Here is a 16,550-nt window from a genome sequence, read left to right on the forward strand (position 1 = left end):
GTTGGTAATTGGCCTTCTTTTCCTGTTAGTAAGTCCTTCCACATGCTTGGGTCTTGAAGCATTTCTCTCACTTTTTTATGAATATCAGGTCTTAAGTTGAGATTTTTGATCTATGGGGAGTTGCTGTTTGTGTAACTGGAGGGATAAGAACCTAATTTTTAGTCATTTTTCTACACACAGATACCTAATTTTCCAGCATAATTTGTTGAAGAGTCTTATCTTTTCTCCAGTGAGTATTTTTAACATCTTTGTCAAGAACCAAGTGGCTGCACATACATTGCTTCATGTCTCAGTCTTTTATTCTGTTTCCTTAGTCTTTCTGTCTGTTTTTTTTTTTTGCCAGTAACACACTTTTTATTACATAAGCAGACATATTAACCAATAGAGCAAAATAGAAAATCCAAGTATGACCTCATGTAACTACAGCCATCTACTTTCGTTAAATATGTCAACTGTCATATACACTAAATGAAAGGCAGCATCTTCAACCAACGGTGCTTGAAAACTGGATGTCCACATGCAGAAGAGTGAAATTAGAACCATTTCTATCACTGAGCAAAATCTTGACTCCAAATGAATCAAGGTCTCAATGTGAAACCTGAAATGCTGAGACTTCTAGAAGAAAACATAGGCGGGGCAGTAGGCATAGCGCCCTACAGAGTATAAGTGCAGGAAGGGGATTTCTGAACAGTACTCCCTTTGTTCAGTAATTAAGACCAACAATTGACAAATGGGACCACACAAAACTGAAAGGCTTTTGTACAGCAATGGAAATAATCAGTTGTGTGAAGAGGAAGCCCATGGAGTGGGATGCATCTGACTGAGGATTGATGTCCACCATGTACAAAGAACTCTGCTAATTTTTTTTTTTTTGCCTGGACAAGCTGTTTATTGATTAGGGTAGAGTTCCACTGTTCTTCCACTGTTCTTAAGATGGGTTAATATGTGATTATTTTTACTTCTAGCAGAATATATCTTATGAAATTAGAGTGTTCATGTCTTCTGTGTATGTTTAGAATTACAATATACTCTTGATGGATTGTTCTCCTAATCAGTATGAAGTAAGTTTCTTTATTTCTTCTGACTAGATTTTGTGTATAAGTCAAATTTGTCAGCTATTGGAACAGCAACTTCTATTTGGGATATGTTTTTATATTCTTTTTTTTTCTGTAGTTTATGGTGCATTTATTGGAGACAATGTGTAATTAATACTCCAGTGATAATCCATCATTAATTTTAATCCAAACTGTTCTTCTGTTCCATTTGAAATGGGGAGATTGAGACCATAAATATATACTGTTATTATTGAAAGATGTGTATTAGTTCCTGTCATTTTGTTGGTTGTGCAGCTATTTGTTCTTTTTTATTCCTTCATGCTTAATGTTTATCTTGGAATGATTTGCTCTTCCGTGTGGCTATAAGAATGTATTTGTCTATCTGTAAAGTCTGAAGAATTCTTTCAAGTATCCTGTAGAGCTTGCAAAATGATCACGAATTTCTTAAGTTTTTGTTTTTATTGTAGAAACTTTTGCCTTCTTCAATTATGATTGATAGTTTTTCTGGGTATAAAAATCAGACTTGGTAGTTGTCATTCAAAACTGTGGCAGTACAAGTTTGCACTCTCACCAGCAATGGAGGAGTATTTTTCTTGCTGTACATCTTTGTTGGTGTGTGCAATAAACTGAGGCTTTGATCTTAGCCATTCTGACAGGTGTAAAATAGAATCTCAGAGTCATTTTGATTTGTATTTCCATGATGACTAAGGACATTAAGCATTTCTTTAAGAGCTTCTTGGCCGTTAGGGATTTTGATGTTGAGAATTTTTTGTTTAGATCCATACCCTCCTTTTAATTTTTTTTATTTTTGTTATTAGTTATGTTTTATTAATTCTGTATCCCAGCTGTATCCCACTCCCTCATTCCTTTCCAATCCCATCCTCCCTCCCTCATCTCCTCCCTGCCCCTTTCCAAGTCCACTGATAGGGCAGGACCGCCTCCCCTTTCATCTGACCCTGTTTTATCAGGTATCTTCAGGACTGGCTGCAAAGTCCTCCTCTGTGGCCTAGCAGGGCTGCTCCTTCCTTGGGGTGTGGGGAGGTCAAAGAGCCTACCATTGAGTTCATGTCAGAAATAGTCCCTGTTCCCCTTTCTAGGGTAATCCACTTGGTTACTGAGTTACCACGGGCTACATCCAAGCAGAGGTTCTAGGTTATATCCATACATGGTCCTTGGTTGGATAAACAGTCTCATAAAAGATCCCTGTGCCCAGATATATTTGGTCCTTGTGGAGCTCCTGTCCTCTCCACGTCATACTAACTCCTCCTTCTTTCATATGATTCCCTGCACTCTGCCAAAGGTTTGGTTATGAGTCTTAGTATCTGCTTTGATTCACTGCTAGGTAGAGTCTTTCAGAGGCCCTCTGTGGTAGGCTCCTGTCCTGTTACTTATTTTCTTCTACATCCAATCTGGCGCTTTCTCAGACAATTAGGAATAGTGCTTCCTCAAGACCCAACTATACCACTCCTAGGCATATATCCAGAAGTTGCTCAAGTACACACAAGGACATTTGCTCAACCATGTTTGTAGCAGCTTTATTGGTAATAGCCAGAACCTGGAAACAACCCAGATGTCCATCAATGGAGGAATGGATACAGAAACTGTGGTGTTTTTACACAATGGAGTACTATTCAGCAATCAAAAACGAGGAAATCATAAAATTTGCAGGCAAATGGTGGGATCTAGAAAAGATCATTCTGAATGATGTATCCCAGAAGGAGAAAGACACACATAGTATATACTCACTTATATAGACCTATAAGATATGATTAACATAATGAAATCTATACACCTAAAGAAGATAAACAAGAAAGAAGACCCAGGGTAAGATGATCAATCCTCCCTTAGAAAGACAAATGGGATGGGCATTGGGCATAGGAGAAAACAAAGTAACAGGCCATACCCCATTTTTAATTGGATCATTTGGTTTGTTGGTGTTTAATTTTTGAGTTCTTTATATATTTTTAATATTAGCGTCTATCAGATGTAGGCTTGAAGATCTTTTCCATTCTGTAGGTTGTTTTGTCCTATTGACAGTGTCCTTTGTCTTGCAGAAGATTCTCAGTTTCATGAGGTCTCATTTATTAACTTGATCTTAGAACCTGCGCTGTTGTTGTTCTGTTCAGAAAGTTGCCTCATGTACCAATGAATTCAAGGCTATTCCCCACTTTCTCTTCTATCAGATTTAGTATATCTGGGGCAATGTTGAAATCTTTGATCCATTTGAACTTGAGTTTTGTGCAGAGTAATAAATATGGATCTATCTGCATTCTTCTACATGCTGACATCCAGTTAGACAAGCACCATGCTTTCTTTTTTCCACTGTATGATATGGCTTCTTTGTAAAAAATCAGGTGTCCGTAGGTGTGTGGGTTTACTTCTGGGTCTTCAATTCCATTGATCAACCTGTTTGTTTTTATACCAATACCATGTGGGTTTTTTTTCCATGTGGGTTTTTATTACTATCTCTCTGTAATACTGCTTGAAATCAGGAATGGTGATGCCTCCAGAAGTTCTTTTATTGTACAGAATTGTTTATTCCACCTTGGCTTTGAGCTCAAATAGTCTGTCCTTCCTCTTGATCCATTTTCCTCTGTGATGACACTGTCCACAGACTTTTAAATTTTGACTTATGTTATTTCCATTTCATCAGTTCAATTAGCTTATTATTAAATATTTCTCTTTATTAAATTCCTCTTTTATGCTATGTATTATTTTTCTTTTTAAATTCATCTACCTGTGTTCTCTTAAGGTTATTTCAAGAACTTATTTTCTTAGAGTTCCCTAAAATACACATAATCTTTTCTTGGTTTCATATGTCACTTTTAGAGGAGCCACTACTGTGGAATTAGTGATTTTTGGAGGAGTTAAATGGCCTTGTTTCCCCTCCCCCCATATTATTTGTGTTTTTGCATTAGGATTTGTGCATCTGGGGCTTGGAGGCTGAAATATATATGTATATGAATGTATGTAGTCTATGGATGCTACCTGGGCAAGTGTATAACACACTGTGACTGAGGGGAGAGCAGGCAGAACTTCAGCCTCCCATGCTTGCTGTGCTCATTTGAGTGACATCAGCACTGGAGCCTCTTAGTTGTGCTATGCTCCCTGGGTCAATGGCAGGGCTGTAGCCTCTTGTTAGGTCTGAATTGTCCAGATGTGTGTGCTGGCTGGGACTTAAAGGTTTCTTTGAAGAGGACACCTTGCCTGTGTTGAGTTTTGTTGACACTTCGGTGGTTGCTTCAGAAGGCAGGGACAAAGAAGCAGCTCTTCCACTTCCAGGACAGGACCAGAGTCATCAACATACTGTGTGGGCTCACTTTAAAATTCTTCCTCGCGCAAGGGCCATGCTAACCTTCTCTGTATCGTTCCAATTTTAGTATATGTGCTGCCAAAGCGAGCACGGCTCTGCCCTGCAGACTATCAATGCAGATGCTGAGACTTATGGGCAACCGTTGGGCAGAGTGCAGGGACTCTTAGGAAAGAAGTGGGAAACAGTAAGATCTGGAGAGGACAGGAACTCCACAAGGAGAGCAACAGAACCAGAAAGTCTGAGCACAGGGGTCTTTCCTGAGACTGATACTCCAACCAAGGACCATGCATGGAGATAACCTAAGACCCCTGCACAGATGTAGCCCATGGCAGTTCAGTATCCAGTGGTTTCCATTGTAATAGGAACAGGGACTGTCTCTGACATGAACTGATTGGCCTGCTCTTGAATTACCTCCCCCTGAGGGGGGAGCAGCATTACCAGGCCACAGAAGAAGACAATGCAGCCACTCCTGATGAGACCTAATTGACTAGGATCAGAAGGAAGGAAAAGAAGACCTCCTTAAGTCTCAGCTGAAGCTGCTGATGTTATTCTATGTAACCATAGCTCTTCTGGGATCAGCTCTCTTGCCTGCGAATAATGGATAAATGAAATTTGTTTGTAATTTAGATATGCTGAGGTTCCTGCCTGAGAGACAGAAGGAGATGGTCATCACTGAGAGAATTCATTCTGTGAAGATTCCTCTGGCTTAACTTTTATGATTTTATATGTACTTTGCATGCCCACATGTGCACAACAGATGCATTCTAGACAAAAACACTTAAAATGAGTGAATATTTGTGTACATAGGAGACTATGTTAGCGTTATACATCATAGCAAAAAAGTAGAGGAAACATAAATGTCCATCCATGGATAAATGGATAAGGGAAATGTGGAGTCTGGGGTGGAGTTCGGTGGTAGAGCATTTGCCTCATACGTTCAAGGCCCTAGCTTTCATCTTTAGTAACCACAGAAATAAAAAATATCAATAAAGGGAGGTGGCATCTACATGAAGGACGATTATTTAAAAAAAAATGCTGCCCGCTGCAGTGCTGCTAAGGTGGAGGACAATCTGCTAAGTGGACTGAGGCAGCTGCAAAAAGGCAAGCGTTGCATAGGTCCATCATGGAGGTGCCTAAGATAGCCAGGCTTGCACAGAGTAGAATTGTGGTTGTCTGGGCATTGCAAGGAAGGAAGGGCAAGGATGTGGATTTATTGTTGTAAGACATCTGTCGCATTTGACACATCCAGTTAACTCTGCTGCATTGCACACTCAGAAGCGGCTCTGACAGGACGTTTTGTGTTATGTACTTAAAGTTTATTATATCAATTTATATTGTGCATATGTGTGCACATGCGTAGGCACACAGGGAGGTCAAATGACAACACGTGGTACTAGGGTTTTCTCCTCCCATCACATAGATCCTGGGGGCTGAACTCAGGTCATTATGCTTGATGCTTTAACACACCTCATCATCCCTGTCATATACTTTCTGGATGACAATTAAACAAACACATGGAAATAATAGTCATGTGCTTTTCTTATCGAATTTTCCCTGGACTTGGAATATGTAGCCTGTGCAAAACTCTGCCCATTGGACCCTCTAGTGCTGTTTGGGTGTCTGCATCCCTGGGACCTGCAGCCACACCTGGGCTTGGCCTGGAAACAATTCACCCATTACACATTCAGAGAGAAGAGAGCCTATCCAAAGCCAAATGGTCAGAAATGAGGAGAGGCTGGGTTCTGGTGGGCAGTTAAACAAATATTTACAAATTGGATGACTTCATAACCAAACTAGTGCAGCAGGGTTCATGTCCTTTCATGCTCGGTGAAGGGCCAGGCCATAGGGGTTATGTAGAGAGCTTTCCCCCTGTGCCGCAGCAGATGGATATTGTGAAAGCTCACATCCATTTCATCCTTGGAATCCTGTCTCTCAAACTACCTTGGTCATCCAGGTCAGCTTTCCTAGTACCTTTGTTCCTTGGGGAGCTGGTTCCTCTGGCTTGTGTTGATTTGTACAGGTATCTCAGAGGCTAGGTCAGGCCACTGAGTCAGGGACAGTCTGAATGGAGTAGTGGAGGTGGTAAGCCATAAAACCGGGTCAGTTGTTCCCAAGAAGCGCAGTCTGTCTGGGCCTCAGACAGCAGTCTCTCAGGGCCTCAGGACCATGGTTCTCCTGTGGATGCTGCTGCTTGGGAGCCTGTCCACCTTTAACGTGGGAGTCTTCACATGGGCTGTCATTCGGCACGTGGTCAGTGTGAGAATCCCCTCAGCCTTGCAGCATCCCATCAAATTCAGATTTCTGCATTGTGTGGTACTGTACATAATTGCTCTGGTGAGTCTGCTCTCGGGGCATTGTGGTTTTCAGGGTTCATGTCTGTAGTTTTCCTTCTTCTTCCATTGTCTCCTCCCTAGATTCCTGCCCCCACCCAAGACTAAGGTAACTACACTGTGGTGTCTTAGCAACATGGAAACATTGTGTCTGTCTCTCTCTCCCTCCTTCCCTTGCTCCTTCTTCCTTCCTACCTCCTTGCCTGCATCCTGTCTTTGTTCTTACTTTTTTTATTTTTTTAAAGACAGCATCTGGTGGAGCTCAGGCTGGCCTTGAAATCACTATGTAACCAGAAGTGATCTGAGGATCCTGATTATCGTGCTGTTTCCTCCCAAGTGCTGGGGTTAGAGGTGTACACTATCATGCTCGGTTTATGTGGTTCTGAGGATCAAACCAGAGCTTGCATGCATGGTAAGCACTCTATCCACTCAACCACACCCCCAGCTCTTCTTGTCTTTTTAATTTTTTGACATAAGGGCCTCATGATTTTTGAGTGGTTATCTTTTGGCTCCTACCTCTTAAGGGCTGGGATGGGAAGCAGGAACCACGACTCATCTACTGGGCTCTTTTCTGAGGACTTAAAAATTGCACACTCAGTTTCTACCCATGGCCCAATACTGTGACACCTCCTTCAGCAGCCCCCCTCTGCCTTCCACTTACTTCTCTGTGTTGTGAACACCTTGAAGCCACAGACTATTTCCCAGCAGGAGCCCTTTGCTGATGAAATCGTCTATGTAATGATGCATATATCCAGCCTTTTGGCATGGCCGCCTTGGGTGGCTAGACTCTGAACTTACCTCTGTTGCTGGTTGGGATAGGGACCATAGTCTGTCCACAGGCACAGTAGGTTGGAAAGAAAGCCTGTGTGGGAGGTAAGTGGTTTGAATAAATGTAATGTCCTAACCTTGGCTAAGAACCTCAGAGGGCAGCTGTAAAAGAGGAGGTGGAGAGGAGAGGAATGAGAAGCAGCTACAGCCAAGCTGTTTGCCAAGCATTTCTGTTCTGTCCTCACTGGCTGCAGGAGCCCTTTGCTTAACTGCTGACCATGTTGAGTCTTCATCTTCAGGTCAGGGAACATTATCTGTCTTGTGGGGTTGATAGACATATTACATGACATATGATAAGAAGGGATAACAGGATTTGATTTGTGACTTAAAAAAGTAACGTGCTCCTGTGCAGTTGAGATTTTCCTGCCCGATGGTCCATGCTTTGTGGAATGAACAAGGCTTGTTCAATACAATCATTGAAAGCTTCTGGCCTCAACCCCTCATTTGTTTATTTATTTTTTCTGCAAGTGTTTTTCAAGAGGCCAAGCTGTTTCAAGCTCACAGACTGTGTGGAATTACAGGACAGTGTAGAGCTCTGGAGTGGTAAAATGATGGCCTCCGATAACTAAGTTCCCGAGAAACACCACACTCTCGGCAACCCGCAGTTTCCCTTCTACAGCATCATTTCTGGTTCATAGCTGTGAGAAGTGTGAATTTCAGAAAAGGCAAGCCCGCACAGAACAGTTCAACTCTCTGATGTATCTAATGGGTTCTTTTTTTTAAAGGATGTGGGTCTTAGTTTAATATCACACACTGTTCAATATTATCAAACAAATATTTGTTATTCCAGAGGTGGAGGCCGAGAGAGGAATAGGATGAGATGGTTGACATCAAAGATACATCATTGGGTGGTATGGGTGATCATGTTTTGGCAGTGAAGTCTTAGGCAATTTCTGAGGAAGCCTGGCAAGTACAGTGAAGGTATTTAAGGAATGGACAGCTATCATCACAAACGGTGTTTGTTGGGAGCCTGAGAACAGGTAAGAAAGGCTCTCAGGCAAAAATGGGAGGCTGCATGAACAAGAGGTATAGTCAATCTGCTCTTGAGGGAACCAACTTGTGCCATCAAGGATGCCTTGAAATTTGAGGGGGTTGAGAGCTGAACTGCCAAAGGTCTAGGCTGGCCTTGCACTCCTAGCGGGACACAGGTGACACACCTTGCAGGCTAAATGCTCTTAAAACTCAAACAGGAAAATCATCATTTGAGGTCCATTTGGGGAGCTCTTTCCTAGAATCCTGGGGCACCCCACTGGACTCTGAACTAAAACAAATGCATTTAACCAAGACCTGGGACTGGCCCTGTTGGGACTTGTCAGTAAGACCTTGTCTAGGGGTAGTTCCACCTAATCCCTGACCTCTTCCTTGGGTATCACTTTTCCATCTACAAATGATGGAGGATGGTGGCCAGTATTTTTCAGTTAGCTGGTGGTTGCCTCGGCCTTTAGCTCATGTCTGCTTTGCTCTGGTGCAAGCCTTTTCTATTTTCTCAGTCAAGAACTCACCTTCTGGGAGCCTCCTCCAGAGGTAGCTATCTCACTCTATCCATTACGACCTTTATCTATAATGGGTGTATCACATAATCACCACTTAAAAGACACATTTTTAAATGAAATTATTTCTTCTATTTTTTTTTGAGATTATAATTACACAGTTTTCCCCTGGTGATCTAATACCAAAGACATGTTTTAAAAAAAAATGTGGGAAGGCCCAGTGCACAGGGTGTGACCATCCCTGAGTAGGCAGCTGAGAAAACAGGGGGCGGGGCAAGCTATCTATCAGTTTTCTTCCACATTTCCTGCTTCAGTTCCTGCTTCCATGCTCCTGTTTTGAGTTCCTGCCTTGGTTTTCCTTGATGATGAATTTTAACTTGTAAGCCAAGAAAACTGTTTTCTCCTCCAGGTTGCTGTGGTTGAGTTACTTATAAATAAATAAATAAATAAATAAATAAATAAAATAGGACAATATGTATTTCTCCATCAGACGCATCACCAGCAAAGGCTGTTTTCCATTCTATAGTTTGAGTCTTCAGTTAGTTAAAACTGTTTCCTTTGTATATGGAAGCCTTTTATTTTCATTTGTCAATAGCTGGCCTTATTTCCAGAGGATCTGGAGTCTTGTGCAACAAGTCTTTATCTTTGCCTATATCTTGAAGTATTTTCCCCACTGTGTCTTCTAACATATTTAGAGTTTCATGTCCTACAGTACAGTCTTTGATCCACTTGGGCTTGTTTTTATACAAAGTGAAATAGGGATCTAGGACAAATCATTGACATGGGGATATTCAGTTTGCCCATTTGTTGAAGAGGTTCTTCTTTCTCCTTTTAGTCATCTTTGCTGAAGCTCAGGTGGCTGTGACCATGTGAGTTATATTTAGGTCTTCTGCTCTATGCCATTAAACCAAACTATGTGTCTGTCTTGTGAAGAGACCATCTGAACACAATGATAATAAAATTTTATGAGTTTTGGTTAAGACAAATAATCAAATCACAACCACATCATTATCTAATCTGTATGTTTTGGGTAGAAACTCTGAAAACCCATCTTCTCTCTAAGCAGAATTCACAGCCAGTTGTAGCCACATGAGTCCACTGTGCATGCAAGAGTCAGGAGAGAAATGGTCAACTCATTTTAGTGATGCTAAGTGGCTGCAGCATTTATATGCCTACCTTAGAGTCTTCTATGCCTTCCTCCTCCTCTTCCTTGCCTATTTCTCTTTCTCCTCCCCTCCTCATCCTCTCCCTCCTTCTCTTTTATCATCATCTTTTTTTTTCTTTTTGACTTCTACAGGGAAATATATTACAGAAACTGAGAATTTGCTCCATGCCCAGATTCATCCAGTTTTTCCATGATACACTAGTCATAAAGAAGAACCATAACTTGGTAGTGACCAACTTGAAATTTGGGACCATCCCGGTGAGACTGTTCCAGCCCAAGGCACTGTCCTCAGAGCTCCGGCGGGGCATCATCTTCTTCCATGGAGGGGGCACCATATGTGGCAGCCTGGGTGAGTAGCCTGTGTGTTGGGTGAGAGAGGAAAGTCCTCATGACAGGTGGAATGTTGCATACATTCCTATGAGAACCTCTTGTTAAGGAGTCAAAGCAAGTAGAAGTTGGAGCTTTTGGGGAGAATGGATTGAGGGCTTGGAAATCATATCATTCAATGGGGCTGAAGCCTCCATATCAGTATTTCCTGTATAATCCATTTGTTTTAGTCCAGGTTTGGGCAGCAATGCCCACTGGAGCTCTCCCAGCACTGGGTGTGACACCTCCCTTTTCTTCTCCCCCCATAGCACTGGCTATTCCTATCTGTCCCATAATGACTCCAAGTCCACGAGCTTCCCTCAACTCATTCTTGATCACCACATCATCTTCTTACCCAAAAGTTGTTTCTTTGCTACAATTATCATTCTTCAGTTTCATCTCTCCCCAACAAGAAGGACCCAGTATTTGTCACTGGTGCACTTTCGTCTCCTCTGAGTCCTTGGCCACACCTCCACCTGGCCACTGGTGCCTCACCTTACCCTTGCTGTTCTGTAGCCTGTGAACCTCTCAACACAACAGGGATCCTGAGCTGCTCACTTGCTCTTCTCTACTTGTTGCTTGTGTAGACTCAAAAAACATTGCTCCTGAACTGAGGGTTACTTACCACCTTCTGGTGACTGAGGGTGCCAAAGCAGTTCTGAAGATGTTACTAAGATGTCTTCCCTTCCCTCATTCATAAGTTAACTATAAGTATATCCTGTGTGTGGTACCCATCCTTATCCAGCTTTTCAATGTCTTTGTTCACTCATTACAGTTATCAGTCCCTGAGATGCTCTTCTCCAAGCTGCCATCCTCTACTCTATTTCTTTAAAAATATTTTATTGTTTTTATTTCCTTTTTATTTTTTTGATAATTCTTTCACTTTATATCCTGGCTGTAGCCCCTTCTCTCATCTCCTCCTGGTCCCACCCTCCCTCCTTTATTTCCAAATCTTAAGCAGAAGCAGGGATAGCTCATCAGATATTTCCTGAACATCTACTTATCCCCAGACCCTCTTCAGGAATAAGGGACACACCAGAAAACAAGGGGAAGAAAACTAGTCCATTAACCTAGGGATCTGCAAGTCAAAGGAGGAGACTAGACCATGCAGGAGAACACAATATGGAGATGGTTTCAGATGTGGTTAACAAAGGGGTGGAATGCAGAGTGAGTCAGTATTTCTGATCAGACAGTTTCTCCAAGAAGGTCCCAAGTTGGACCAAGATGAGCTGTGCACTAATCTTGATGACCTGCCCACTAGTATAAACATCTTATCTGGTCATTATTTATCTCCTCATGGATGTAAATCTAGGAGCACATTAATCCTCCAAGGCTGGATCTGCAAACACATGGATCCCTAGCAATGTCCATTTCAGATCTCCAATCATTCCAAGTCTTTAGTTTATCCACACTATAAAATTCAAGGCTATAGAGAAAGTGAACTACACGTTTCAACAAAATCTTGATATTCAGGAATTGGGGAGTGATTCCTGGCCTTACCTAGGCAGAGCTGGCCAAAGTCACCTCAGAAGAATCAAGAATAGGAACATAGAAAAGATGTTATTACCATGTCCACTAGGACAGCGGCTATTTCTGGGACTGTAGCAGAAAGTGCTGGGCTCTTGTCACACTGCTTAACACCTGGATTCCTCTTGCAGACATGTATCACAACCTATGCAGCTTCCTGGCCCAGGAGACCGATTCAGTGGTGCTGTCAGTGGGGTGAGTGGCCTGAGACACTTAGTGGCTTATCTGTGTGAGGGTGCATTCTGAGGTACAGATTTGGATGAATCTAGGCCTCAGAAAGGGGTTCTAATCTCAAATCTCTCTTGAACACGCTCCCGTGAACATAGCCAGAACACATTCCTGGGAAGTACACTGTCTAACTGTGACAGAAGGAATATAAAATACTACCGAGTACTGGGCTCTTGTGGAACAATATAGAGCCACACAGTAGAGAACTGGGAAGGGTACACCACGGTGTGAAGGAACTCAGGTAATGCAAAGCCAGAAGTGACCTTCTATGTCCTCTTTGTGAAGTTAAATCCATTGATGTCAAAAGAACACTTTCTAAGACATACACAGACCAACAGGCACTGGAAATAGAGAACAAAAGACAGGCTGACAGACACTGAACTCAAGATGTCTTTTTATTTGGTAGAGTAAGGCTGACTTTGGGGATGGTGATGTAACCAGAGTTGGCTGATGGTCCAGGTCAATTGAAGTCGTGAATATTATTGGCTGATGGTACTGGTGCTCAATGCAACAATAAAATGCGTCTGAACCCACCAAGTACGGACCACTTTGAATGAATGTAGAGCGTAACCTAAGACCCAACTCTGGTCTTTTGAAAACGAAGGGCTTCTTGAGAGGATGGAGGACAGAGAGGGCTATTCATCATAGTTTGAAAACAGAGTCCATAGGACAGTTTAAATAACGGAGTGAGAAATTGAAAACTGCCCTGCTAGGTTCCTCTCTGGTGGCTTAGGGAGGGTAACATCTTTCCAGACTCCAGAGACCTCCTCCCACCTAAACTTCCCACAGCATCTGAACTTCAGAGATGTATGGGAACCTGTATCTCTGAGATCCTCCTGAATAGAACTGCAGAGAAGTGGGCAAGCACCTGATCTGAAATCTTGAAGGGTCTTCCTCCGTGTGTCATTCCAGATACTTACAGAGTTCTGACTCATGGGCCAGAGAAGCTATATTAGAATGGCAAGTCGAGTAGGGAAAAGTCATGTAGGGAAAAGGCTTGGGACTGCCAGAGGGCTGCTGTGAGCTAAGCTGATGAAACCAGCAGTCATCTATCCCAGCATTCCTCCTTACCTGGCCCTCCCTCCATTTTTAGGCCTTCCTGTGCACTCCTTCCTGTCCCTCTCCCTCATTCTTTTCTCTTCCTTTTCTTTTCTCTTTCTAACCTTCCTTTCCTGGAAGTAATGTCCCTGGCTCTAAATAAAGTATCCGTGCTTTTATTGACAGAGAGTGGTAGTATCAATCATGGCCTGGAGTTTTTTTCCTTTCACCAGGGTGAAAATTGCAGATAGATGAGGAGATCATCCAACTGGTCCTTCCTGGCTTCATAGCCCTTGGCTTCTGAAGCAGATAGTGGTCAGCAGAGAACAAGGAGCCCCGGGAAGTGCCATCTGTGGGCTCACTGAACTAATTCTTGCTTCTGGTAATGGGACTTTAAACCCAATGGTGCTGAGTGTCACAGCTCCCTTGGATATCTGTGCCTCTCAGGCCTTTACAACACCTATATTCTAATTCTCAGGCGAGGGTGTCTAAAACCCTTAGTCCTTAAGGCAGCAGTTACTGCTTCTGTTGTTTTCATTTCCCATCTATGGCTACTTCTGCCCGTATCCTCTATCGTCTGCTGTTGTGTCCTGCTGCAACTGTTGCCAATGTGTCTTCACTTCTGTTCTCTGCTGCCATTCTTAAAGCTTCACTTCTGGTGCTGCAAGGCCACTTTGCAGTTTCTATGTTGTTAAGGCTTCTAGCTCCTTCTAAGGACCAGCAATTCCCACTGATAAGGGGCCCAATGGTCTTTGTGCCTCTGCCACCATTGGTGTCACTACATGGTGCTCCCTTGCCTCTGGACCTGCTGCAATTCTTGTGCTTTTGCTGTCACCCCTACCATCAGTCCCTCATTCCTGTAACTAGCTCCTTGCATTCATGAGAATAGTGTCATTGTCCCTCTTATTGCCGTTTCAGCATTAACTCTTCTAGGCCACCATGGTTTTGGTGGGAAAGTTACAGGGGCAGTCTGGTGAAAGCTGTTAGGAATAGTTGGTGGGTTTGCAGTGCAAGAGCTAGAGTGTCTTGTCAGCAAGCGGCTGTGGTTGTTGCATGGCTTTTTCAAGGGATGTATATTCTGCAAAGTGACCAGTGTTGGTGTAAGGGTAGACCAAATGACTGTGTAAGTAATGGCCATTTTTTCAAATCACCCAGGACATTGGAGAAGAGTCTAAGAACTTTTAGTTGGGGAGTCCAATTGCCCCATCCCCTAACACTTTCATTTAATTCCAAGAAAATAAACAGTAAAAGGTACACTTACATTAAGACCTTATGTTATTAATAACCAATGTTATTAATACAACATTGATATAAAAACAGTGTTTTTGGCAATACTCAATGGATGTCTCAAGAGAGACATCAGGGAGAGCCCAAACCCTTAACGTGTCTCAGTGGAGCCAACAGAACTCCAGTCACCACCTCTGGCTCTTTGCTGGTTGTCCTGTTTCTTAAGGCTTTCATGTCCTTTGTGGGGCTTAGTCATCTATGGAAAGCATAATGCAGGTTGAAGTAGAGAATCCTGGCTTCCCTGACTCTGGCAGGTTCCTCATATTCCTCATAGGAAATATTAGGATACCCACCTTACTTGCTAGGGTCATTTTGAGAATTTAATCAGGTTCTTTTTTTCGTATGAGAGCAGAGGATGCTGTTCACATGGCTTGCAGTGACCCTTGTGTATATCACTGTGTTCGGTTTGTTTCTTCCTAGGTACCGCAAGCTTCCTGACTACCATCACCCTTGTGTTACTATGGACTGCCTGAATGCCTCCATTCACTTCATGAAGGCCCTAAAAACCTATGGGGTAGACCCCTCCCGAGTGATAGCCTGTGGAGAAAGTATTGGAGGTGGGGCTGTGGCCATTGTCATCCAGACCTTGCTCAGCTACCCAAGTCTCCCAAAGATCTGTGCTCAAGTTCTTGTTACTCCAGCTATGCAGGTCATCAATTTTAGCTTGCCGTCACATCAGCAGAATGAAAATGTCCCATTCCTCACCAAAGACATACTCATGTTGGCTGTGTGTGGATACTTGGACATTGACTTGTCCTGGAAAGATGCAATTCGTAAAGGTACTTCTGTGCCCCCAGATACCTGGAAGAAGTACAAGAAATGGCTCAGCTCTGATAACATTCCTAGAAAGTTTAAGAGCAAAAGCTTTGTGCCCGAGTTTCCAGGGCCTTTCAACGAGGCTGCCTATCTGGAAACCAAACATGTTTTTGATGCAGAGATTTCACCTCTCCTGGTAGATGACAAGATCATTGCTCAGCTTCCAAAGACATTTCTGGTGAGCTGCGAGAATGACCCTCTCCGGGATGATGCCTTGCTCTACAAGAAGCGCTTGGAAGAACAGGGGGTCCCTGTGAGCTGGTACCACGTGGAAGATGGCTTTCATGGATGCATTGTTTTGTTTGATAAGCAGCCGTTCTCTTTCCCCTGCTCCACAAAAATTGCAAATGCTGTTGTCAGTTACATAAAGGGCATATGACATTTACCTTGGGCTCTGAGAACTGCCTTTTCTGGAGTCCCTTTTCTGGTTTGGTTTTATTGGGTAAGGAGATGCTGAAGCCATGCATGTTCCAAAAAAGTAAACACTAGAAGGTGGAAGAGCTGTTGGCTTCGTAATCAAGAAAGACTAGTCTGTGTGTTTCTTTCCAGATCCAGCATCATCCAGTGTTGCAAGTAGCACCATTTTCTGCCATGTCATTCACTTAAAATAAATGTCAAAGTGGGAAAAAAGCCTTTAAAATATTCTGAAATTCTTCACCAAGAGGTTGTGTAGAATAAATGCCACCATCTGGTCACACCATCACCAGTGAACCCATACCCATGACGACATGGAGGAAGGGTCTTTCTTGTTATTGTTTTTCTTGAGCCTTAAGCCACATCATCACTTGCACTCGATTTGTGACAACTGCCTCACTCTGTCCTGAGAAACGTGGCTTCATAGACATCCTCCTAATATGATGACTCCTTTGTGTGTGTGTGTGAGTTTGCTTATTTGTTTTTGAAGATTTCTCTGTGTATACTTGGCTGCCCTGGACTCACTTTGTAGACCAGACTGGCCTTGAACTCACAACAATTTGCCTGCCTCTGCCTCTTAAGTGCTGGGATTACAGGAGTGCACCACCACACCTGGCTATATGACTCCAATGCTGAATAATGGGTTGTGTCAGTAGACACATTCAAGAAAGGGAGACAGAAGAAAGGCAATAA

General features: G+C 42.9%; 1 protein-coding gene and 1 non-coding gene across 2 annotated transcripts; one reads left to right on the forward strand and one right to left on the reverse strand.

Annotated features, from left to right (window-relative positions):
• Nucleotides 1-4,355: 4,355 nt before the first annotated feature.
• LOC132653256 (U6 spliceosomal RNA) lies at nucleotides 4,356-4,459 on the reverse strand. Its single transcript, XR_009591038.1, has one exon. It is a non-coding gene; the product is annotated as a U6 spliceosomal RNA (small nuclear RNA).
• Nucleotides 4,460-6,502: 2,043 nt separating this feature from the next.
• Nucleotides 6,503-16,012, forward strand: LOC110541452 (arylacetamide deacetylase-like 4). The gene is made up of 4 exons (XM_060378654.1): nucleotides 6,503-6,702; nucleotides 10,314-10,530; nucleotides 12,206-12,269; nucleotides 15,048-16,012. Exons 1-4 carry the CDS (start codon nucleotides 6,535-6,537, stop codon nucleotides 15,820-15,822), a joined length of 1,224 nt encoding a protein of 407 aa, XP_060234637.1. The 5' UTR covers nucleotides 6,503-6,534; the 3' UTR covers nucleotides 15,823-16,012.
• The last annotated feature ends 538 nt before the right edge of the window (nucleotides 16,013-16,550 follow it).

Source organism: Meriones unguiculatus, chromosome 3, assembly GCF_030254825.1.
Source record: "Meriones unguiculatus strain TT.TT164.6M chromosome 3, Bangor_MerUng_6.1, whole genome shotgun sequence".
Taxonomy (NCBI): domain Eukaryota; kingdom Metazoa; phylum Chordata; class Mammalia; order Rodentia; family Muridae; genus Meriones; species Meriones unguiculatus.